The sequence below is a fragment of the Melospiza melodia genome, chromosome 8 (genome assembly GCF_035770615.1).
Source record: "Melospiza melodia melodia isolate bMelMel2 chromosome 8, bMelMel2.pri, whole genome shotgun sequence".
NCBI lineage: Eukaryota > Metazoa > Chordata > Aves > Passeriformes > Passerellidae > Melospiza > Melospiza melodia.
This window is the reverse complement of record NC_086201.1, coordinates 9920392-9944509: the sequence shown is the minus strand read 5'-3', so window position 1 is coordinate 9944509 and position 24118 is coordinate 9920392. Positions and strand designations below refer to the sequence as shown.

Sequence of the window (24118 nt, the reverse complement as noted above, 5' to 3'; positions counted from 1 at the left end):
ACCATTTCCTCTCTCTTATTTCACTGCTGGAAGCACTTGGTTTCTTTGATCTGTGCTATGTGCCATATATACAATCACCTCAAAGACTTCATGTGAATTATTGGCTTACAATTACTGTGAGAGGGATGTGTCCCAGGGAGTGAGAATGGGAAGCCAATGAGGAGAGTTCTGAGAAGGTGGCAGAGGAGCCTTTCATATATGAAATGATTAAAAAAATGAAGGAGTTCTGGGGAGGTGGTTAATTAGGGCTGGGGAGGAGGCAGGAAGCACATTAAGAGGGGACAGAACCACAGTCAAGATTAATAATGAGAGCACATCTGAAGTACATATGCCCTATGTGCTCTTTGACTATGAAGGGATTTGTTACTGAATGAATAGTATTTAGCAGTTAACAGTAATAATCATACAGGCATAATAATAATGGATTAGACATGGATTTTTGTATAGGATTTAGATTTCATTTAAGTTACGTGAGCACTGAATTGGTGTGCAGAACTCAGCACGCTCTGGATTTTCCATCTAAGTACTTAGAGCATGAATATCAGAACAGCACAGTGAGTGAGCATTGCAATAAGGAGCTTTCCTGGAGATTCTGAGCACGGGGGATGTTGTTAGACCTGAGGTAAGCTCCGTAGGACTTCTGCCATGAAAGGATTCAATAAGCTTAGTGTCTTCTGCAGAGGTATTTGACTGAGGGTCTAAGTGAGACTCATTTAAGCATATTTCTGTCATCCTTAGCCTATTTCAAATGTCTTTGCAGAGAAAGGATAGGGCCTTGGGGTACAGATACTGCCGGGGAATACTGGCTGTCATGTTTTTGAACATCCACGTGTTTGCAGAGGGCTTTATAAGAAGAGTGACCAAGAATTTACTGCAAAGCAAAAATGAAATAGCTTACCTGTAATTCCAGAAAAAGAGTTCTCAGAGTTGTTGGTGGTACCTTCCCCTCTCAGCCCAAAGCAACTGCTTCTCCCTTCAGGTGAAACAATTCAGTTTCAGATTAGTTTTAGCTGTAACCCTGATCTAGTTGCATTTTGATGCTCAAGGTCTCCCTGAGTTGTCTGCTAAAAAGACAGAGGCCTGGCTTTGTAAAGCAGAAAGAGTTTCAGCTGCTATTGAAATCTATGAGGGACTCGAGGTCTCTGTCAGAGCTCCCACTGAGTGAGCTGGAGCAGTGTGGCATTGCCTGGTCCCAGCTGCTGGCTCTGGCTCCAGCCCTGCTGGTGGCAGGGTCAGCCATGGCCACCCATTATGGTGAGGGGACCATGTCTCCACCTGTCCATGCTGGTGTCCCCATCCCAGGATTCCAGTTATGTTAGTTCACATCTGCAACATTTGCCACGACTTGCAATAGTCCTGATATATACATAACGCTCTTTGAAACCAATTCCTGACACAAATGGTTCTTATTTTTATTGTATAATAAATATATAGATCTCTGCATTTATGGATCTGGAATAGACATTGCTCAAGAGTCTTTGAATTTAGACAAAGTACTTTGTCTTTTTTCATGCAATGGACTCTTGAACAGAGCACGTAGTGTCTGTTCTCTCCTGAAACCTTGTTTCCAAATCTGGCATCTTTTCTCCCATGCTGCCAATGACAAATGCTTTATTTTATAATCTGAAGTTTCCCTTAGCATATGGTGCCTTTTTTTGCTCTACAGATTCTCACTAGACAACTGTTCATAAAATCAGGCTTGGGATGGCAGTGTTGGGAAGAAAAGTCAGCTATCAGCTGAAATAAGCTGCCATGTGGATAGCAGGTCATCATGTCATCCCATGCTTTGTACTTAAGCCCTGAAACTAAAACAGCAGAGGGCAGGCCCCATATTCAGCATGAAGTGTTTGCTCTGGCACATCATTTCTAATACAGGCAGAACACAGAAAATAAGTGCAGATAGGTTCCTAAATTGTTGGATTGGCAGACACCATTTTACAGTATCGGATCATAAATTGTTGGAAAGATGATTACATAGGTGATATGGAAAGGAGGCTTGAATTGAGGCTGAGCTGGTGTATAAACAATAAATACTTGAGTGTGTGTTTGTATGACATCTAGCACAGTGAGATCCTGAATCTGACTGGGATATTTGTTGTTTCCAACAAAGAAATGCATATTTTCAGTTGAGAACAGCCTTGGAGATGTAAAGGTATGAAAACATTCCTATGGAACACATATGTATACCTACAGAGGATTTGGGTTGCTTTGGCACATACTGGGAATATTCTGCTTCACTTAAGCTGTTTTGAGCAATAACTCTTCTGATAGCATCAATCAAGGACAGACAAAAGACCAACACGGGAAGTGCATATCAAAGGGGGAAGCTGTACATCTATTCTTAAAAATCTGTGTATTTCCCCAGATGAACCTATGCCAGCTCTAATCACTTGCAATTAATTACTTCACACTTCCTAGAACAAAGGAGGCTCTAATAAACAGGTGAGAATTGAAAGCATGTAGCAATAACTCTATTGTAGCAGGTTTTAATTAACTTTCAGTGTTTATTCAAATGTGTTCTTTATCATGTTCTTTTCTGTAGCATTTTAAAATAATTGAATTTTTGCTACTGAGTGCTGCTCCTGCTTTGTCTTGAAGCACCTCAGTACTTGTTGTCATAGGTAAGCCACTATGAGGTGTTCTAATGCAGCTGGATAAACAGTACAATGTTCTGAATGTGTCTTTACTGATATTTTTTGAAACCTCAGTGGTGGCATAACAGGTTCATGAATTATCCATATTACTTAGGTTTACCTGGTCTCAGAATTTATTTTTTTTTTAACAAACCAAATAAAAGCACAAAGTTTGCCTAGCAGCAGAAAAAACTTTATAACAAGGGGTGGTTGTGCACAGAGCGTGTGTTGACAGCTCGTTGTGATGCTGTGAGCGTAGATGTCATGTGCTAAAGAGATTTCATAGTGGAATCTGCACCTTCCCTTTTGAAAGGCTCTGAGAGTGGCAGCTGAACTGTGTCAAATCTGCCATTTCCATCACCTAGCGAAGGGCACCAAAGAATCCTTGGGGAACTGTGGGGGCAAACCATCAGCATCTATAACAATAAATTACTTGCAAACCCCTTCATCTTTAAGAGAAGGATAAATTCTGTCAGGCCTGCATCTCTCAGTTCAGAACCTGCATGCTGGCACTTGCTGTCTTTGCAGGCTGCAGTTCTGAATGAAAGATGCTGACATCTGCTCTCTTTAATCGGAAGTCACTTCCTGACAGGTTGCTAATGCCATCCCCAATTTGTTGCTCCCAATGTAAAGTGAAGAGTTGTCGGAGCGGGAAGTGATCCTGGTGGGCTCTGTGGGAAATGTTCATTACTTTGACCACTGCTGGTCACACTTAATAGCATCCTGTTCTTGGTACCTGTAGGGAAAAAAAAAATATTAGATTTTTGCAAGATCAGGAGATCATTAGGGATGTTTCTAACTTTCCTCAAAGCACAAACAGAGCTTATTTCTGCTAATTGGACTGCAAAAGAAAAAAGTCTTCATTATTAGTGATGCTCCAAAGGAACTTGCAGCTTCTCCACCATGTCAGGCCTGCTACTTTCCTATTTATCAGTCAAGACCAGGGGAGTCTTCCCTTGTGTGCCAATAGCATTGTGAATGTTTGCTTTTCTGTCTTTCCATCCATCAGTAGAAAGCTTGGGGATAAAGCTAATAACCACAGGACAAATTCACAAGTACACACCAAATGCTTTGTGCTGCTCCTACAACTGAAAGCAGCTACAAGCCCCATTTTGCCGTCTGGTTTGAGGAAGTGTGGGATTGCCTTGCCTGCTGAGCAGAGCAATGCAGAGATCAGGGTAAATATATATATATCAGAAATTCTCTTCCTTGTGGCTGTGATTCTAGTGGCGAATATCACCTTCCATTGCTGTAACCATCACTTCTTTCTCTGTGACAAAGGGGCAGGATGCTTTTGCAGCCTCCTGTTGACATTTCTGTTTCTCCTGCAACAAGTCTGCTGCTGGTTCAACAGCTCTGAGGGTACAAACTTCCTTCCTTAACACTTTCATGACCCAAGTTCAGGCTTCAGAAGCAAAGAACACAAGAATCTTCTCAAGGCATTTGTACTAATTTTTCAGATGTGGACAGCTGTCCATCAGGAAGGACAATCTTCTTCCAGACACTGATTTCTGTTGAGCTGGATTGGCATTGGAGCAGCAAAATTAAGTGCAAAGGATGCATAGTTCAAAGCTAGAAATTGGGAATTAAAAACCTGAGGGGTTAACTGCCTTGCCTCCTGTTGCACAGGAAGCCTGTCCTGCCGTGGGAGTCCTGATGTGATGTGTAAAATAAACATCTCAGTGCTTTCCTTCTTTCTCTATTAATTCATTCTGCCCTGTGCTGCCAGATCTGGTGGGTTTTTTTTCTTTTATTGGCAGATAAACATGTTGCCTGCACAGCACTTGGAACTGAACCTGATCGTTTTGATGGGAATGTAAAATCACTAACAATGCCTTCCCTCAGCTGCTGCAGCTCGGGGTGAGGAAGAGTTGCGCGTTTCCTTCATGCTGAGTGTGCCCTGTAGCACAGTTACTGTCAGGATCTTTAGCTGGTCACAGTGACCCCGAGAAAAGTTCGAAAGTCTCTTTTCCCAGCCCGGCACTTGAAGAAGGAGTCAAAGCTCTTCATTTCTCGGTCTCAAGGTTGTTTATTGTATCTTATCTATAAAATTCTTTCTCTCCTGTCCTGCCGAGGTCCATCCAGCAGGACAGTTCCAGGCACTCTGCCTGCCCCTGGGGCAGTGTTATGTCTTTATACTAAAAACTAGGTACACAATGTTTACAATTACTTTCCAACACCTATCACCTATGTGAGACAGTGAGCTTCTACTCTAAACCAATCTGTAAGTGCCAACATCACAGCAGAAGATGGAGGCTAAGCAGAAGAAGGAGAAAGGCTGGACACACCCAGTTCCCTCTATCTTGCCTCCTGAACCCCCATACCAAAAACCCCCAAATCTACTTTTCCACCCTGTGATAACTTCACTATTATTCTACCTAAACTGTTGTGGCTTGCTGATCTTCATATATGGTTGGTAATTACCAATCAAATAATCAAAGCCACAGGTGTTTTGGGCTCCATGCCAGGGCTTCTGAGCCCCCTGGCAGGGGTCCTGGCCATCCTGGACAGCCAGAGGGATGTCCTGGGTTCCCACAAGTTACAGCATCTGGGGCTGCTCTGTCCCACTGACATTGGGGCATCCAGCACCACTGGTGGCCTCTCAGTGCAGGGGCCCAGCCCGAGCCATGGCTCTGTTCCTGCTCTGTCTCCAGGCTCCGCAGCAGCCGCCTCGCTGCCGTGAGGAAGCGGCTCCGCAGCCACAGCGGCTGAACTGGAACATGGTGTGCTCTGCTATTTGTAGTTTCCTGCTGCCGACACTGGATACGCAGTTACTATTCCTCCTGCTTCCTCCTCGAACATTAGAATGGGTCCAAAAATAATTGAAAGCAGTATGTTCTGATGGAATATTTTTGCATTTGCAGAAATTTCCTCCTTCTTCCGCTTGCCAATTTTGATAGGGAGCATTTTGAGACTGTTTCAGCGTCTCCGACTTGGCACCACTGGGAGGCACAGGAACGCTCCCCTGATCTGTATGGCACAAAAATCAGTTTGGGCACCTGAATACAGACTTAAACTCATTTTTAAGGATGATTATAGCATGTTTTAACCACAAACTTCTTTAGCTTTAACTAATGAAGATGAGAAGACCCAAATGCTCTAGAGGGTAACAAAGCCCACACATCTAGGCAAAGATGAGAAAGCTGGGTTATTTTAAACTTATTGCTTTGATCCTCAAAAAGGTTAGGTGGCAAGAGACTAGCTGTCAGGAAATAATGTAATTAAGCTGTACATGAGGTTCACAGACTTATTGTGCAGCATCTTTCAGATGTAGCGATGTGATTATTTCTAAATTAATGTCTTCCTGGCCTGGCTAAAATGTTTTCAATGGCCCACACTTGGCAGAGCTTGGGGTCTTAAAAGTGTGTCTTTATATCTATTTATAGAGAGCAGATAAAGGTGGGTGTACAGCTGAGAGGTTGTCTTCTCTGGAGCTGGTGAGGGTTGAAGAGGAAAACCCAGGAGCATGGTCTGTGGATAGCTTCCAGAAGTATCAGTGTAATTTTAAACCAGGTGGCTCTGACTTTTCTTCTTACAAATCATGCACATTACAGAGAATGTAATTCAGAAATATTTTCTTGAACCCTCATGTCTTGCAAGACCCCTCTGTATTATTTGGCACCAGAGTCCTGGATGCCTCATGTCCTGCACAGGTGCTGAAGAGGTGTCACAGACAAAACAGTCTTGAATTGAAGAATTTTGCTCCATTTAAAGCTTATGAACACAAACTTCTGATCTTGATTTGGGTGTTGAAAGGAAAAAGCAGGACACACTGCCATAAACACCTACTTTTCACCAGCTTAAATTTCCCTCATTTAGGTCTTGGTTTATACCCAGTCCATCAAAAGTTTTTTGGTGGGCTGGTGGGCAGCAGGGCATGTCAGGAATAATATTCACATAAGTTTCTTTTTGCTGTTATTACAGCTATTCTCTGATTCTTATTTTTTTTTATTGCTGCTGTTCCTTAGAGTTCCTGCTCTGACATGGGCCACTCGTCCCTCAGGTGTGACCACACAGTGTGTCTCCAGCACAGTGTGCCTCAGCACCCCTCATTTTCTTTCCCTGACACTTTGTTTCCAGGTGTTCCCTGTCTGGTGGATGTCCCTGGCAGCATGGTCAGATGATTCTCCCTGATGGGGCCTCCCCTGGTGCCAAAGCTGGTAGGAAGTGGGTGATGCCAGCTCAGGACGCCCTGAAGGCCACGTTGTGAGATCCAGGGGCACTGCTGATGGGGGCAGTCAGGTGTTTAAAGCTGTGGTTACAACCAGCTGCATCTCTGGACCTCAGACACACATGGGTTTGGTAGAGGAAATGCCACAATTCTGCTACAAACCAGCAAACATCTGTCTGGCTGGTTTGTTCTTAGTGGCAGCTATTTGGAGTCACAGGAATGTTACACATTCAGCCAGGAATAGAACCAGGGTCTATAACAAAGTCACCAAACTCCTACAGCATTTTCAACTGAATGAAAATTTCTTCTGAAAACTGAAAGGACAATCTCCATCTGGGGAGGAAATTTTCATAATTTACACTGTGTTTTCCATTCATGTGGCTGTTTTCTGTTTATATCTTTTAGTATTACATTTCCTATCCAACCAATGAATTAATTTCCACCTAGACAGCAAGCAGTTCTCTGTAGATGATCTGTGCCCAGAAAAGGCCATTTCCATTTTAAGGAACAGAGAATCCTTTCCAGGAATGCCTGTTTGATGTTACTAAGTGTGGTGGAAAGGTGCAATATCTAAAAAGCAAGCAAACGATGCAGATGTATAAAAACACACCCAGATGTCATTAGTTCTATTTATATGTTCAGGATCTGTAATTTTCTCCTACCCTCAACAATAAAACTCCTACAACTGTAGGAATCAGATGCCTTACTTTGTACATGGCTGTGGCTTGATATGTGTCAGGAAAAAAAAATACACAGATCTCTTACTCTGGCATTTAGTGGGAACATTCAGTGTGAGTATGGAATTGGTGCTCTGCTATAAATACAAAGCTATTTGTCACGTCACACATCTCGCTAATTTTCTAGTGGGTTGATAGTTGGGCCCATTGTCTGGAATAATTTAATGTGCTGTAGCCTTACTTACTGTACTCTATGAATCATATACACAGATATTCATAATGGAAAAACTGTGTTCATGCAGCATTGAGGTTTACACAAATACAGCTGTGGGTCTGAATCTTCAGCTGGTGTAAATTGGCCTCGTTGGAACGACACCAATTTATCCTGGCCGTGGACTGCACAGAGCACATGTGAAAGGGAAAGATCTGGCAGAAGGATTGGCTTGTCCGTCACCATCTGTAAACACGAGACAAACACAAAAACAAACACAACGTTGCATTTAGGCCCTGGCTGAGCAAAGCATTTAGATGTATGCAGAGTTCTATTTTAAAGCTACAAGTGCTTTGATTTAATTAAGGCTGTATTTATAAAGTGGCAGCAGGAATTACAGCAGATTGGAGACTTTTTTATTGAAACAATTTTCATAAAATTTGTTGATTAATGAAAAAAAAATTAGATGTGCTATCAAAGTTTTCTTTAAGTCCAAAATTTATTCTGTAGCCAGTACCCTCCTACCATTTTCACAGCCATTTTCCTGGTGACTGTGGAGGTATTCAGCCCACTGTAAGGGCCCTGTGGGCACTGCTGGACATTAATGACCAACCTCACTGCCAGCTTTGCTATAGCCCTGCTCTGCCTGGCCACAGGCCCTGCTGAGCCAGATACTGATCCATCAACTCATTTTGTGGATGACCTGGGACCTCCCTCATTGCTGTGGACCTGGGGCTGCATCTGAGCCTGGTTACCCTCACTGGGCCTGATCCTGGCCTGCTGGTTGACTTCATAGCTTAAGCTTGGACTTGTCTTGTCACCAGAACTTGTACAATGTCTTCTTCCTTAAGTCTTGTTGCTGTCAGTTGTAAACCTCAGGGGCTGTGGGACAGGCTCTGCTTAATGAGCCCCCTGTTCTACCTGCTGAGTCTTTATTTCTGGCTCCTTATCCCTTTGGGACCAGCTTGCCTGGACAGCCCGCATCAGTGCTGTCTTCTGCTGAATTTAGCTCAGGGGCTTGACTGGAGGGATTTTTCTGTATTCCAGGCAGAAGTCCTGATTCTTTAGACTGTTGGCATTTCCCATGTGCTCCTTCACAGAGGTGTTGCACTTCTGTTGGCCTTTCCCAGACGTTTTGGTGACCTAGACATATGGCTGGTTCCAATTAAACTGTAGTTTTGATTCTAGTCTGGAGACATTGGGGGAGTTTCTTGAATGCCTCTTATAAAGTTAGCTCACATGCAAATTTTTCCTGGATCATGCCCTTGCATGTCAGTAGACTGTGAGTACCACAAATCTCTTACCCAGTATTCTTTTTGTTCAAATGCTGGCTAAATTCAATTGTAAAAGATGTGAGAAATATGCCTTGATTTTTGTTTTAATTGAGTTGTTGAGAATACTTGAACTCCCTTAATGAGATAGGAATAGACCTTGTAGCTGGAAACTTTGTAAACCTCAAGAGAGGGACTCTGGCAGTCATTGTTGTGTGTGTGTGTGTTATTGTTTATATTGTGGAAATATATAAAAATGAACTTGCTTAGCTGTACATGCTCTGAGAGTGGAACTTTCCACTTTCTGTTGTAGATTATTCAGTTTAACACTGGCTGGACAGTTTTGAAAATACCAAATGCACATGGACTCTTAAATGGACCTCTCTTTAATAAGCAATGTATGCTTACCTCTAGCATTTCCCAACCTGTGAATCATGGATATTAAGTTCCTTAGTGGTTGAAAAAGGTATTTGATAAAACAGATTTATTCTTTGAAGACCTTAAGTGGCTACAGTGCTTGCCTTGAAAAAAATTATGGGGTCTACAGATTGGAAGAGATTGGAAAGCTCTGATCTAAAAGGGATTTCACCTGGCATATAATTACTGATCTACCTTCTCCACAACTACAGGCAGGACATTCTTTTAGATTAACATTTTTTGTCTCTTTGTTAGCAGCATATGGGTGCATATTGAGAGAATGCATTTATGACTACCTGGATTTCAAAACCCTGTCTTGTCTTTTCCCTAAGTGCTCCTGAACTTGCTTTTATTCAGAACATCATCTGAGTTGTGCTTGTCAGAGCAAATCACGTAAACACTACTGGTCTTTGTCAGTATTTGTGCAGGGAACTACCAAGAGTAAAGATAGTGAGGCAAAGCAGAAGGTACTGACGTTGATCCAGCAGCTGTTGCTCTCCCATTTTTATATCTCCTTTTCTAGAACTGATGCCAGAAGCACTGCACAAGTTATCCTAAATGATGTCAGCTGGAGTATTTCCAAAAAAGAAATAAAATCAACATTTCAAAAAGTCCTTAGGGTTAGTCCTTAGAATCTCAGTTGGGATTGAAAAATACCCATGAACTAAAACAAGTGCAGAGAAAGACTGTGTATCTTAAGAAGCTTCAAAAGAGCTGCTGTAGTAAAACAAACAGCAGAAGAGACAATGACCCCACCTGGTCCACACTGGAAAAGGTTTAACACCTGGGAGGACTTTTTTAACTTGTAGGGAAATGTTGACCTAAGAGAAAATGTGTATAGACTGGATATGAGCCTTGTGTAGATCAGAGAGTATGTGAAGAGCTCAGTAACAGGAGCAGAAAGTTTTTGGAATTGCTTATCACAGGAGGAGCTGGGCTGTAGCACTTCACTAGTTTTCAGGTGGAGCTTCATCCCTTTATGAAAGGAAATTTTATCCTGTGGTTGGCTGCCAAAAGGAGTGATTGGACTTGATCTGAATGTCCCTTTGGAACTGTTTTCTTTATATGTACCCTATATTGTTCCTCAAGATTATATTGCTATAATGGTTATCATTCTGCCCTTAATTAACCATATGAGTTTGATATTTATGGCTCAGAACTTAGAGAGAAGATGATTTGCTACAAGCCAGTTCATAATTAATTCCAGCCCTAGTAGAGTGTTCAATAGATTTGGGATTTATTATTTCCAGCATGTATAAACAATTTCATTAATAAATATGTTCAGTTCACTGGCTGCCAAGGCCATGAGGACTGTAATCCTCCCATCAATACCACTGGCATGGGGTGTGCTGCCAGCCATGTGCTGGGCACATCAACCTGCGGTGCTCTGCACCACTGTGTTCAGAATCCAGTGCTGATGCTCCTCAGCAAGCACTGACAAAAGCCAGAGAGCAGAGGTTTTTATCTGAAATTATGTTATAAATCTCATTTTAGCTGATGTAGAGCTGGACTGTGCACAGCCTGCATACATGCTGTTCCATATCCCTGTGTTTCTTGTCTGTTCTCAAACAGCTGTTCTCACCCTGTTCTCACTGGCCTGCCAGATGTTACAAATCCAGGGAAAATATGGAGTCACATTCTCTCTCTGTAGGACTTATCCATGACCAGCTTGAGTCCTGCTGTTTGGTCTAACACTTAACCTGGATTTTCTAGTAACTCATCAACTATGATGACAAAACATGAGGTTAAGAACTTGTTGTTGCCAGCAGGACTGATGCTGGAGCTGTGATCTGATACCCTAATCTCAAGTGAAGTTGCCTCAAGACCACATCTATAATAATTACTGGTGCTTATATGATCACTAGGGACAGTGAGGCTAGATTCTTAAAATGCATAGAGAAGAGACCCTTTGGATCATTCTTAGTTCTTCTGACTCTCATAAAAGACTAATTTCCTTAATTAAATGTAGCACTTCACATTCTTCAGCACATGCATTCAATTTTCTTTATGTATTTTTAGAAACAGGTCTACAAGAGATAATCACACTGAAAGTTTATCTTTTTCCTAAGTGTGCTTAATCCCTCCTCCTGCTTCCCAGTCACTGGAAAACTCCTAAGTACTTAACTGGCCTCCAGATTATCTACAGCAATGTGGAGAAGTGCCAGTCTGGGAGACACTGAGGACAGTTGCTTCATGTGTTTTTAGTGATGTAATGTCCAATCTTAGTTATTCTGTGCTGCTGTTTAGTGTGAATTCATGACTGCAGGAGTGATTAGAAGGCTTGAGAGCAGAATTATTTCACTGGCAGTCAGCATGGCTCCAACTAAGAAGTAAGTCACAGGAATAATTAAAGATCCATTCATTTTGTGATAATCACTAGACTAGGTTTGTTAAGAGAGTTTTTTTCATGGATGGGATGAGATCAGTTGATACAGTGCTGTATAGCAATTTTAGAGTGACACAGAAAATCTGTTTGCTGACACTCTATCTGGCTTTAACTGATCTCACAGGGTACATTCTCCACTCTTTGATATTTATTGTATTAAAAACTCATTCCTTTGGCAGGGAAACTGACTTGTCAAAGGATCTTGAACATTTTTCCAGGAGCCCACGTTAGCCCCTTGAAGCTGGGGCAGTGCTTGCAGTGTTGAGAGAAACAGCAATTGTTGGGTCATTGCCATGTTCACATCCGTAATGGTGCATTTTAATTAAACAAACGAGGCAGCACACTCGCTTCAGGAACACAGGAAGCATCAGAGTTTCTCATGTGGAAAACAGGTTTCACTTGAAAGCTTTCAGGAAATATTGCTGGTAATATGGGCCAGGCCAGACAATGCTGACAAACCTTCATATCAAAACCTCCTGACCATGTGTTGCAAACTCTCACGGTGCCATCACAACTCACATTTCATCTGCTGTTTTTGGAGTCTCAACTTGGAGTCACATTATTAGCAGAAAATTGTTTAAGACCCTTTTAGAGTTTTTGGTCCAAGAAAAAAGTTTGAAAGCACAATCCATTGTATTTCAAAAGTAAATAAGACCCCATTTTTAGGTATTTATTTAAATCCCATCATTGTTAAGGAACTCTTGTGACCTGTGGTACTGTGTAATACTTACATATCTCATCATTGAGGTCTATTGCTCAGTGTTGCTCAAAACTCTTGAAGGGCATCCTTTAAACTGTTGTCATATTTCAGCTGATTTAACAAGACAAAAAAAAGGCAAATAATCTTTTAAACTTCCTTTCTTTTTCTTAATAGTTTATTATTTTACATTAAAAGAGAGAAGCATGGTTTAACTTAAGCTAAGTTCTCATCCTTCAATAAGTGTATAGATTAGATAAAGGAAATGCTCCCTATCCACAGAACAATAGATTACTTGTTTGAATTACTTGTCTTAAAAAGATCCTGATTTGGCTTTGCTGAGCATAAAATATTAAATTTACTGTTTATTTTTAGTGGATTGCTGCCAATTTTCGTTTCCCTGACTATCTTTAGATTGTTTAAAACATTAAAAAAAATGTTCTCATCAAACATATATCTACTTACAAGAAATCTCTGTTGGTCTTTCCTCAGAGACATAAAATCTTGTTGTTAGGACTTGAACTTGGCTGTTATGGAATTTTCCTTTCTTTTTTACCTTTATGTTTTTCCTGTCCTTTTTTTTCCCCTTTAAGCTCACAAGTGTAGCAAATTATGTTGTGCTAATGTTGCTTATTAAATCTTCATAAAGTGAGAAAAAGGAATCAGATGAGAAAGCTTTAATGTCTCTTCAGGTGTACTAGGTAGTTTCATTCAGTTTAATTGGCAGTAAAGTTTGAAAGCTCTGACCTCATCCTTGCAAAAATTTTGTTACTTATATTTCCTTAAAAAATGCTGATAGGCCTGATCAGCTCCATTGGTAGAAAGTATCCATGGCATTGATATTACTTTAGACTTGCATCTTTGTAACTAGAACCAAATTCAGCTTTTAGGACTATTTATCAACAGAAAATACAAGGCTGATGTAGACTCTGTAGCTGCAAGTGTATTTTCATAAATAAAAGATTAAGAACTCAGGCGTATGTGACAGTGTCTTGGGGACCAGGTCAGTGTAGTGTGTCTGGTGACACTTGGAATGTTTATTTTTCTTTTGTTGAAAGGGATATTCAGTGTTATTTTTGCAAATCCCCTCGGTACAGCAGAGCACTCCCAAGCTGGATTGAGTGCTCAGCATGAAATGCTGTTTTTCCTGCAGGAATCTTTGGTGACCCATGCAGGGCCTTTCCTCTCCTCCCAGGAGCCCCATCTCCACAGGGAATGGGGAACTGACCCTGAGCAGCTACAGCAACACAGCAGTGGGCTCTGAGTGTTCTTCAGCTGTCACAGGTCAAAAGTTGTTATGCAGTGCTAAGAACAAACCAGCTTTTTATTGGAGGATATGTAAATGTATAACAAAGATCTGGACTGATATTTCACCCTAAGGTGGTTACTTAGAAGCTGCATCACTGCCTTTCTACCTTAAAACACTTAAACTCTTTACACTTAAAACACTTTCTCTAAGACTGTCTAAGACCAGGGACTACACTGACCTGACCTGTGCAGCCTCCGTAATTAGCTTTTCTTTTTTGTAATGAATTAAGGGGGTTTTGTTGTTATTATTATTATTATTTTTATTGTTATGAAAGAGTCCTTATTAGTGGACAATTCCCCAGGTTACTGGAATGGAGATAAGAAAACAGGGTTTTAAAGAGATTCTGCAAAAAAAAAAATATTTGCAGAAAAGATCTGAGATTGCAATTGCCTGCAGAGCAGCAGTCAAGAGTAAAGAATGGAAAGTTCTCACTTTGAATGCATTTAGTCTCCAGCACAACACAGAACAAGCTGAAACATAAATGCACTATCTCTTAGCTGGGTTGTGACAGCTTATAATGAATGAATGGGCTGCAGATTGAAATGTCACACTGACGTGCTTCTGAATAAGAAATGAGTTTCATCAGCTTTATTCAATATATTTCTATCTGTTTCTGAAGTACTGAACAATCCATTTTGCTTGGGAATACATTTGGAAGTGGAAGAAGTTCAAATGTGTGCTCTCTATAGATACTAATAAAATACTTTTTTCTTTTTTTTCCTCTTCATTCCCAAAAACAGTAAGTGGCAGAAAGGCTGGGTTCTGACTTTGAACTTGGAAAGATCTAGGAAATAAAAGTGTAGGAAGTCAGCTGGCTATTTGAATGTAATATTTGGAAACTTTATATATAGATAAAACAGAAAGGGGTTTGAGAAAATTGCATCACTAATATTTATTGAATTTTTGGCCCACTTGTGAATTAAAAGTACTTTATCAACTGCTTGATCTTTGGTCAATGAAGCAATCCCTGATTACTGTTCCCTCTGCTGACATTTTTCTGTATATGAAATTCCCATTATTTATAGGACAAGACTGTGGGATCAAGCTTACTGAATAACATGTTTAATAAATTATTTTTCCTGACCTATAATTCTGTTAATAGTCAAATTTGGTGATAACTTCAATGCTTCCATTGCTCAACAGCAGTTTATTTTATTGAGGATCATAGGTGAGATGATTTTGGCTGTGTTGCATACACGTCTATCTCAGAAGAGGATTTTTATATTTTGCACTATCTCTTACTGTTTCCTTCCTTGTCTAACTGTGTTTTTTTTCCCTCTCTCTGTGTGAATCCTTCTAGATGTTCGACTGGATCAGCCACAACAAGGAGTTGTTCCTGCAGAGCCACACAGAGATCGGTGTGAGCTACCAACACGCCCTGGACCTGCAGACACAGCACAACCACTTTGCCATGAATTCCATGGTGAGTTGAGGGCATTGTGAGCAGCACAGGGGGGAGGAGAGGGCCAGCACAGGAGGCCACATCTCCAGTGCTCAGGGAGTGAGGGACCAGTGAGAGGTGATGTAAGGAAGGTCAGGCTGGCTGTGGCAGCAGCAGTGTTGCTCTGTCCAGCCAGACACTGATGTATGGTAACTCCTTGACTTAAGAGCAGCTCAGTCCTGTGGAGTTTGTTTACATTTTGCAGAGCAAATACAATATTTTTTAAGTTTTCGACAATTCTTTGACTGGGAATTAATGAGAGCTGTAGGATGCACCTTAATAATTTATACTGCGCTCTCCACAGAGGGTGGAGGTATATACCTTAAATATAAGGTACTTTTCAAAACCTTGAAAAGGAGACACTAATTAAGCTGTCAGTTGTGGCCACAGTGGGATTTTGCCTTTTTCTGTTGTTAATTGGTCAGAACTTTTGAATCCGGCTCTATTTACTTTTCTTTTTCAAAAAAGCAAACCATCATTATGCCTTTATAAGTGCTTTGGTCATTTTCCTATTCTTTCCAGACATAAGGTTATTTGTCCTGGAAACCGCCCTGCTTTCAGCACAGAAATGAGGACAGGATGTATTGATGTTTTGATCATTGCAGTGAGATGGCAAAATGCACGTATACCCCCTGCTGCAGCTGTGCAGTGCAGAGATGAGCCCTCTCTGAACACTGTCAGCTCCAGCAAAGCCTGCTCTGAGTGAAGCACTCCAGCAGGTGAAGCCTCCTCCTGCTGTGCAGGGTCAGGCTGCAGCTGCAAGGGGCTGACACCTCAGGGGGGGCTGAAGTTGGTGGTGTAAGGCGCTGGAGAGCCCCAGGGGAAGGCACTGGAGAGCAGCTGACTGAACTGGGAAAAAGAGATCCCGACTACCCCAGGAAGTGAAAGACCCCACACTGCTTTCATCAGGTTACAGGCATTAACCCTGGGGTTCTGGCCAAATTCCAGGTCAGGTAATTAACTTCTCTGACCTGAATTCCACAGGCCACTTCCACCTAGCCAGCTATTCCTCACTTCAAGCACTGTGCCTCGCTAGGGCATTGCATAACAGTGGGAGATGAGAAATGTTTGTAATGCCTATTAATGTGTTTATTGTGATTATATCAGAGCAGAGCACTCAAAACCAGGCTCTAGGCACATGGTAGTTAAACTTGCCCTCACAGTGCCATCTAGCAAAATCCAGGATAACATTGCTTCCATATAACACTGCTGCTCTCAGAGTCCCAATAAGTAAACGTGTCCTGGAGGTGACTGCATTAAAATTCATTTGACTTGTAAAATATGCAAATTCAGTCATAATTCTTCAGAAATACCATTAGAAGAGTCAGGCTTGAGGATCTCCCTTTATCCTTTTTTGTGCTAATAATACAACAAAATATGGTAATGTAAAATAATGGTGTCTAGTATTCTTTTCTTAAAATAACTGGGAGTTAGGCTTGGAAAGAGATCATTGCTGTTAACAGGAAATTAATGATTTTGGTAGAAATTTGATGTATAATTTAGCTGGATCTTTTTACATGCAATACATCAGCAACTGTTGGACTGAGAATAGCTCAGCTGTTTATTACTCAGAAGTATGAGTAATAAAATAATGAAATCTTGAGGCACTTTTTTTGGTTGTGGAGCTTGGGCTTTTTTATGGTATTGAATTTTGTTTTGTTTTGTTAACACATTAAAATCAGTATCTATTGGAGATCTGGAGGACAAAGTAGCTAAAGATGGCTGCATGTTTAGCAGGGAAAAAGCCTACAAACTTCAGTGAAAGCTGGATCAGATCTTGGGTCTCTGAGGTGTTTTATTTTGGTTGTGTTTGTTTTTCAGGGTCGTTTTTCTTTACACTGTGCCTATTGTCCTGTAAGCCTGGCATAACTAATAGTAATTAAAATACAGTCTTCTTTTACAGTTCCTCTAGAAAATGCACATCCCTAATGTTTACTGGGTCATGCCTTTTGTTGCGTGATCTTCCCATACACCTCCATAGGCATGCTGTGACCAAAGCTCCCTTTTGGAAAAACAATTTCTACTCTGTTTGTTACAATAATTCTGCCTTCTAAATGATCAATGTGGGATGTGGGAAATCATATATTTGAGGTAATAAACTGTAGTGTGGTATTTTTCTTTCAAATAAGGAGCATAGATTATTTTTTTTCCCTGTGATTCGAGGCAGTGCTTGTTTTCACTTCAGTTTCAAAATAAATTGTTACTCCTTATCACAGCTGTATAATGTTTATTCTGAAGAAATAACACTTCTCACAAAGATGAATATTTAACTCAGACCTTTTTCAAGCAATATCAATAATCTAATAAATTCACTAGAAAACAAATCCTCAGTGTTCCAGTATGGCACAAAGCATACTAGGTGTAGCTCTGCACTTGTATACCTCGTGTACAAACCATTTGTTCTGACCAAAGTTATTTGTATTTCCCTTGCCTGGACTTTTTTATGTCTGGATCTGTAATTTCCTTAAATTATGAGTTCCTGCTTTCTGCACACAAAAGTGAGAGTATTCAGTGTTGATACTGCTGCTTGTCTTGTTGTCAGGGAATTACCTGACACCACACAGAGATCCATTTTATCCCAAATCACAATATATTTCTAACACATTACAATTATCATGTAAAGACTAATAATATCTGTTGAAAATTCCCAATATCTTACCTCAATGAATGGTATTTTTCTGTAGGCTGAGCTAAAATGCCATCCAATATTACATAGGCTACATGTAATTGGTCTTGTTATAGAAACTTAAAGGTCTTAAAGATGTCTCATGAGGGGTTTTTTTTTTTGTCACTGAAATATTCTGCTTTGGATTTATGTGGTAGGCTCATTTCACATATAGTTTCTAAAGTCATGGTAGCACAGTATAAACTGGTTATTTTTTATTTTATTTTAAAGAAAAACCCTTCAGCAATCAAATTTCACTTTCAGCTAATCTGCAGAACCCTTCTCTTGTAGCCCACCTTTGCTGCTTGCCATCACAGTATCTCACCTAGTCCTCTAGGAAATGAGATGAACACTCCAGATTCCATGCAGATTTAATGCTTTCCACTGCTCATTTTTTTGCGTCAGGCATTCTTTTCAAAAATGTGTCACAAGAAAGTGTTGTCCCAGCCGGGCTTGGAGGGTTTCATTAGAGAGGAGGTCTCCCAGCAAGCCCAGGAGGTGATCAGGGATGAATGCCTGTATTTCCCTGAGGGAGATCATTCCACAGTTGCAGCTCCATCTCTGTCAGTGCTCATTGCTGACACTGAGGGCTCCGATCTGGGAGGGACCTGGACGTGCACAGTGTTTGCTGTGCTGGTGGGACAGATGTGTCACAGCTGGGAACCAGAATCAGGGTCTTGGCTGGGCCACAGAATTGGGCTGAGAGTTGGTGGACAAAGAGGGGAAGCTTACAAGGGAGCTTACAAGGCACTGCTCAAGGCTTTTGTCAACTGTAAAAGAAACTCTTACCTATCATGATATCCATCTACATGCAGGGAAATTTTGGTTTTGTTTTCCAGCCCAGTGATTTTTAGAAGGTAAAAACTCCCCTTTTACGACTGAAGTTTCAAAGTTGAAATAATGAGTTGTGTCAAAGTCATGGAACATTGCTGTGTTTGAAGAAAAACTTCCCAAGGAAGTTTAGATTTCCTGTAGAAAAAGGTTGTTTTCATCCTGATTTTGATGAAATATTGCAAATAAAAAATTTCCATGAGAAGTGCCTTTGAAAAGCATGCAAGTACATGTAAAATAAATTTTGTTCAATGCTGAAAGGTACTTATTAGCTAAAATCTCAGTGCATCCTAGTGTCATGACTACAGAATGTCATCTGAGGTGCTTTTACTTATAGACAATATACTGTTTCCTCATTTTTTGACCTATTGTGCTCTTAGGTAGCTATAAATGAGTGATCCCTGAGTGGTCCTCTTTGGGGACCCCTCTCAGGTTTGAAAGAAAGATGAGGTAAGGTTAAATTTTAAGTGAGACTTTCCATGCACCTACTATTGTGAATTTTCCAAGCCTAAAGGAAAAACAAAGTCACAGACATTAGTTGCTGTATTGAATTTATTTCCTGTTAAGATTGAAAGATCTATATAATGTTGACACAGAAGAAATCTCAATTCACTCACTTTATAGAAGTGAACACACCAGAGGGAAAGGAAAATTTAACTTTGTGAAATGTCAACAGATGAATTTCGTCAGCATAGATTTTCTATTTTACTTCAGAACGTTACACATTGGCAGATAAAGATGAAAGAAAAAACCTGGCTTACAATGTTTGTTCAGAAATGTCTTGCATTTTGTGGATTGTGGTCAGTTAAATGTTGGGGTTTTTCCTGAAAGTAAATTATGGATTGCCTAGAGGCCATGCTGCATTTTACTTCAATCTGCTACAGCAATACAGAAGAGCCCATCACAGGTGATACTGCACTTAGGTGCATTTTTTGCTCAAAAATGAGCAGGAGAAGCTCAGGAGTCTTTGTTTTCTGAGCCTTTTCCACCTGGTGCACAAAGAATGGAGGCATGAGCTGGTGATTCCCAAACTGCTTCTTTCTTACTGCTGAAAAAGCTATGGAGTTAGTGGGTTGGTACCCTTCCATGAAAAATTCTCATATAGGAAAGAGACATTTTCCTCCTTATCCCTGTATAAAAATACAACAGACATAACAATATATAAATCTATCTGACTTAAGAACTAGACTCTCAGAACATCTGCTGCAGTTCAGCTAAACTTTCCCTTACCCTCCTGTTGGTTAACACAGCTGTGCACTGGAGCCATTGGGAACCACAGAATTCACAGTTGTTCCCTCCATGCCCATTGCATTGCAGTGGCTGAGATAAATAAAAAATAAAAATAAATAAACACAATCAGGATGAAAACAACCATTTTCAACAGGAAATTGAAACTTCTTTGGGAACTTTTTCTTCAAACACAGCAATGTTCCATGACTTTGGCACAGCTCATTTAAGTTTTAGCACCTGTAGTGATGCTGCACTACTTCCCACCAAAAGGATTGACCTGAAATGTTGCAAAATTATCTTGGCTGAGGTTTTACTCATGAAGGATTTCTGGGAAAAAGGCTTAAACATTTAGTATGATTTCCAGTTTCTAACCTAGAGGGACACAAAGAAATGTTAGACTGTGGCTGGTGGTCAAAATTTCAAATCACAGTGTCTTTTTTTAGTATACTTTAAGCTCTGGAACAGTTTCGATTGGTTTCTCTAGTTGTTGTGAAAAAAGATGGCTATTTCTTAAAAATTCATCAAACAATTTTGAGCCAAATCCAATTTTTAAGAAAAGGCTTTGTGATAAGAGGAAAAAACAAGACTGAAGGCTGGGTACTGCTTTAGATCTATAGTATTTATATGACAGTTGTCACAGCCAGGGAGAATTGAGTGGCTCAAAGGGCTGGGGCCCAATCTTTTTCCCATTTAGCACCTAGAGTTATGATGAATGTACTTCATAGGTATCCCACACACTTTGCAGACATACTTTGCCCTGCTTTACAACTTAGTTTGGACCTGTGCCTACCTTGGCAGTGCTCTGTTGCATTTCATGTTTGGATTGGCAGATATCTTTCCACGTTTTGCTCCCACTCACTCTGATGAGATCCTGCTCCAACAAACACTTCCATCTCTGATTTATTATTTGCCCATGAGTAATGCTGCTAAAATCATCAGGGCTGTGTCTGTCCTTATGCCTGAGGGTCTTACAGATTTACTCCCAGAAATTTCTAAAGCCCCTTGGAAATATTTTAGAGAGACAAGAAAGCAGCAGTAAGTCATCATTAGCAAAACATCTCAAATTTTGAGATGTTCCTTTCCTCTGGTGAGGAGGAAGGAGAAAGGAAAAGTGCTTACATGAAGTGACTTTCCAGGAATCTGCAGGACAGCTGTCATTTGTCTTGTGATGGTGCATCAGTGTGGGACACTGTCATGATGGCTATTTATTTTCAGCTTACATTCCTATGCAGAATGGGGGTATTGTAATGCAATTACATTGCTGTCTGAGGTTCAGTTTGAGAAAAAAAACTATTCTTCCACTTCTTTGAGGCTGAATAAAAACAATAATGGAAAATTCTTATGAAAGAACAGAAAATATTACCCTTTTAGAGGCTTTTGAATCCTTCTAAATTCAGAATAGAGTTGAATAATATCTCTGCTGGAGAACAGCTTAAAATAGCCTGCAGAAAAGATAACGTTTTAACTGAACACCATAATGTAATAGACATTTCTATGGAAACACTTATATATTTCTATAGGATAGCCTTATGAGCTCTTTTAAATTCTGTAAGACTTTTCCATTTGTTGACATTACATGTCTATAAAGGATTATCAGACAGTTCTCAAAGGGCATAAAGCAAACCTTTTACCTATGAATATGTGGACATAGCATCCAGAAATATGAATTAATGCAACAAAAATATCAGAAATAATATAGAAGCAATGAGTAACAGGTGAGTGAGTAGCTGAAGTATGGCAAATTAGTTTTACATAAATAAATTCAAGGAGAGAGGGGGAGATAACAGTGTTAGATAATGGCATAGATGCACAGAAAGAATCCAGAGGGATGTGTTTTTAGAGTGGAAGGTATTCTGCCTGCTCTCCACGCATATTGAAGCAGGTGGCTGATTGCTCTCACTGAACTGCTTGGCTTTACTCCAACTGATGGTGCTTGGAATGTGTAATGAATGCAGAGGGTGGTCACAGTTCTTCCTTCTCTTTATTTATGTGTGCTTTTTAATTTTCAGAATGCCTATGTCAACATCAATCGAATCATGTCTGTGGCGTCGAGGCTCTCCGAGGCAGGCCACTATGCTTCCCAGCAAATCAAACAAATTTCCAGCCAGCTGGATCAGGAGTGGAAGAGCTTTGCTGCAGCTCTGGATGAGCGCAGCACCATCTTAGCCATGTCTGCTGTCTTCCACCAGAAAGCTGAACAGGTGAGTGGCTCTGGGGAGAGACAGGATGGTTCCCTGCTACCTCAGTAAAGATGATGCTGCAGTTAATGCTTGATGGGTTTTGGCTTCTGTGCAGTGAGGCTGAGAGCTTTGTTCTTGAGGGCTCAGTGTTCCAATAACAAACAGTAATATTTCCACCCTAAAAACAGCCCATATCCCTTTGTGGGTAAGACATGTTTTCACTTTATTAATCTGATCATAACTGAAGTACACCGGTGCACTAACAAGCTGTTTCATTTCTAATATTTCATTAGAGCTGTGAATAAGATCAGGATTATTATGGTCAGGAAAATAGTATTTGCACTCATGTATATGTTCTATGTGCAGAGGAATATTTCACACATGACAAAGGTGTAGACCAGCAGGCAATTTCTGGGAGCTAAAGAATATTATTGTTAATGAATATTACGGAATTCATTCCAACACTTACAGTGCTCTCCATAGCCCCAGACTTTGTTAGAGCTCACTGAGCAGAGATTTCAGAGACAGCTGTGAACATCAAAGAAAATTTTCCATACCCCTGAACTCTATTTTGTGTCTTTAACTAGTACTAGAACAGTTCCATAGTTCATAGCTAGAATAAAGATTTAAAATGTCACTGAATAAACCTTGTGCTTTTTTTTGCATCTAAGCCAGGTTCACCTAATGATGACGCTTCAACATCGATGATATGTTGATTACATTCATTTTCCAGTGACAAACACTGCTTTGGGGCTCTCTTCAGTGTTGTTTGTGTGCTTGTTTTTCCGAGTAGTTAATACCAAAGTTACTAAGTGAGTGTGCTTGATATTTATAAAATAACCCATAGTTATTTTATATTTCAACCCATAGTTGAAGCATTTGAAGAAGAAATTGTAAGAGCTAAGAAGGAAACCATGTCTGTTAAGCCAGAATATATGTGTAGAAAAGGTTATCTTAAAGAGTAAAGATTTTGCCCATTGTTTGTTTCTGACTGTGAAATTACAATGGATTTTTCATTATTCCATGCTTCTTATTGACAACAGGCAATAGCATAGAGCAATTACTCACCCTACTGGGCGCTTACTCATGTAAGCACACTCAGCGCCTTTGATGGGACTAATAATGTATGAAGATGCCCAGTACAAAACCTTTCAACTCCTTACAATGGGTACTGTAGTGATTAGGTGTAGTCTTCATGTTAGTAATTGGTCAATCATCATATATTCATAAAGGAAAATCAAAGGATATATAGGCAGGCTTTAGTCACAATTAAAATGTTAGGGTTTATTAATGAATTAGATAGTTCTTGTTTGCTTGGTTATGTTTGGGGTAGTTTTTACTACTTCATAGTGTTTTGGGTTTTTTTGTTTGTTTTTTTTTTCATGAGTGACCCTCTATTTTTCTGAAGTGTCAGTATTGTTTGTTGTTTCTGAGGAGCTGCTGAGGTATTGTGCAGCATGAAACGTAATAAACCAGAAAACTATATTGACCTTCCTGTCACCTCTTCCCAACAAACTGAAGTGTATGTTGTCTGACAGGAGCCAATTTCTCATTATTAACAGACAGGAAAATTTGTTAATTGTGCCAGCAGTTGCTCCTCACTTGCAGTAAGAGAAAACTCAGAGGAAGAGAAATTCTGAAGTGAAACCTGTGAACTCAGCCACAAAAAAGAAATGTGAATGTCACTGTGTCCATGAGCCAGGACTAAAATTTTATCCCTGCCTTAGCAACTCTGGCATAAACCAATGCCTTGAGCTAATAATTTGGTCATTTAACCTCTGTACAGTATAAATAGTGAGGTGTTTGAGATTTGGTCTGTAACTAAGTCTGTTGTCTATCAAATATTAATTCCAAATGTGACTCTTTATTAGTTGGCATCCACCAGGGTTTTTTTTTTTTGAACTCAAATCAGGGCTTCATTATTTTACAGTAAATAGAGCTTACTGTCAAATAGGGTGCTATTGTGAAGCAAAGATACAGATAAACCCACTATTTCCTC

At 40.3% G+C, this 24118-nt stretch overlaps 1 protein-coding gene across 12 annotated transcripts in view; it reads left to right on the top strand.

Moving 5' to 3' along the window:
* The window catches only part of KALRN (kalirin RhoGEF kinase), a 465384-nt gene that overhangs the window by 197247 nt on the left and 244019 nt on the right, over nt 1–24118 (top strand). For all 12 annotated transcript variants that reach the window (XM_063161744.1, XM_063161745.1, XM_063161743.1 and 9 more), the window contains exons 6-7: nt 15073–15195; nt 21949–22140. In XM_063161744.1, the coding sequence (XP_063017814.1) occupies nt 15073–15195; nt 21949–22140 (315 nt within the window). The remainder of the gene's footprint in view (nt 1–15072; nt 15196–21948; nt 22141–24118) is intronic.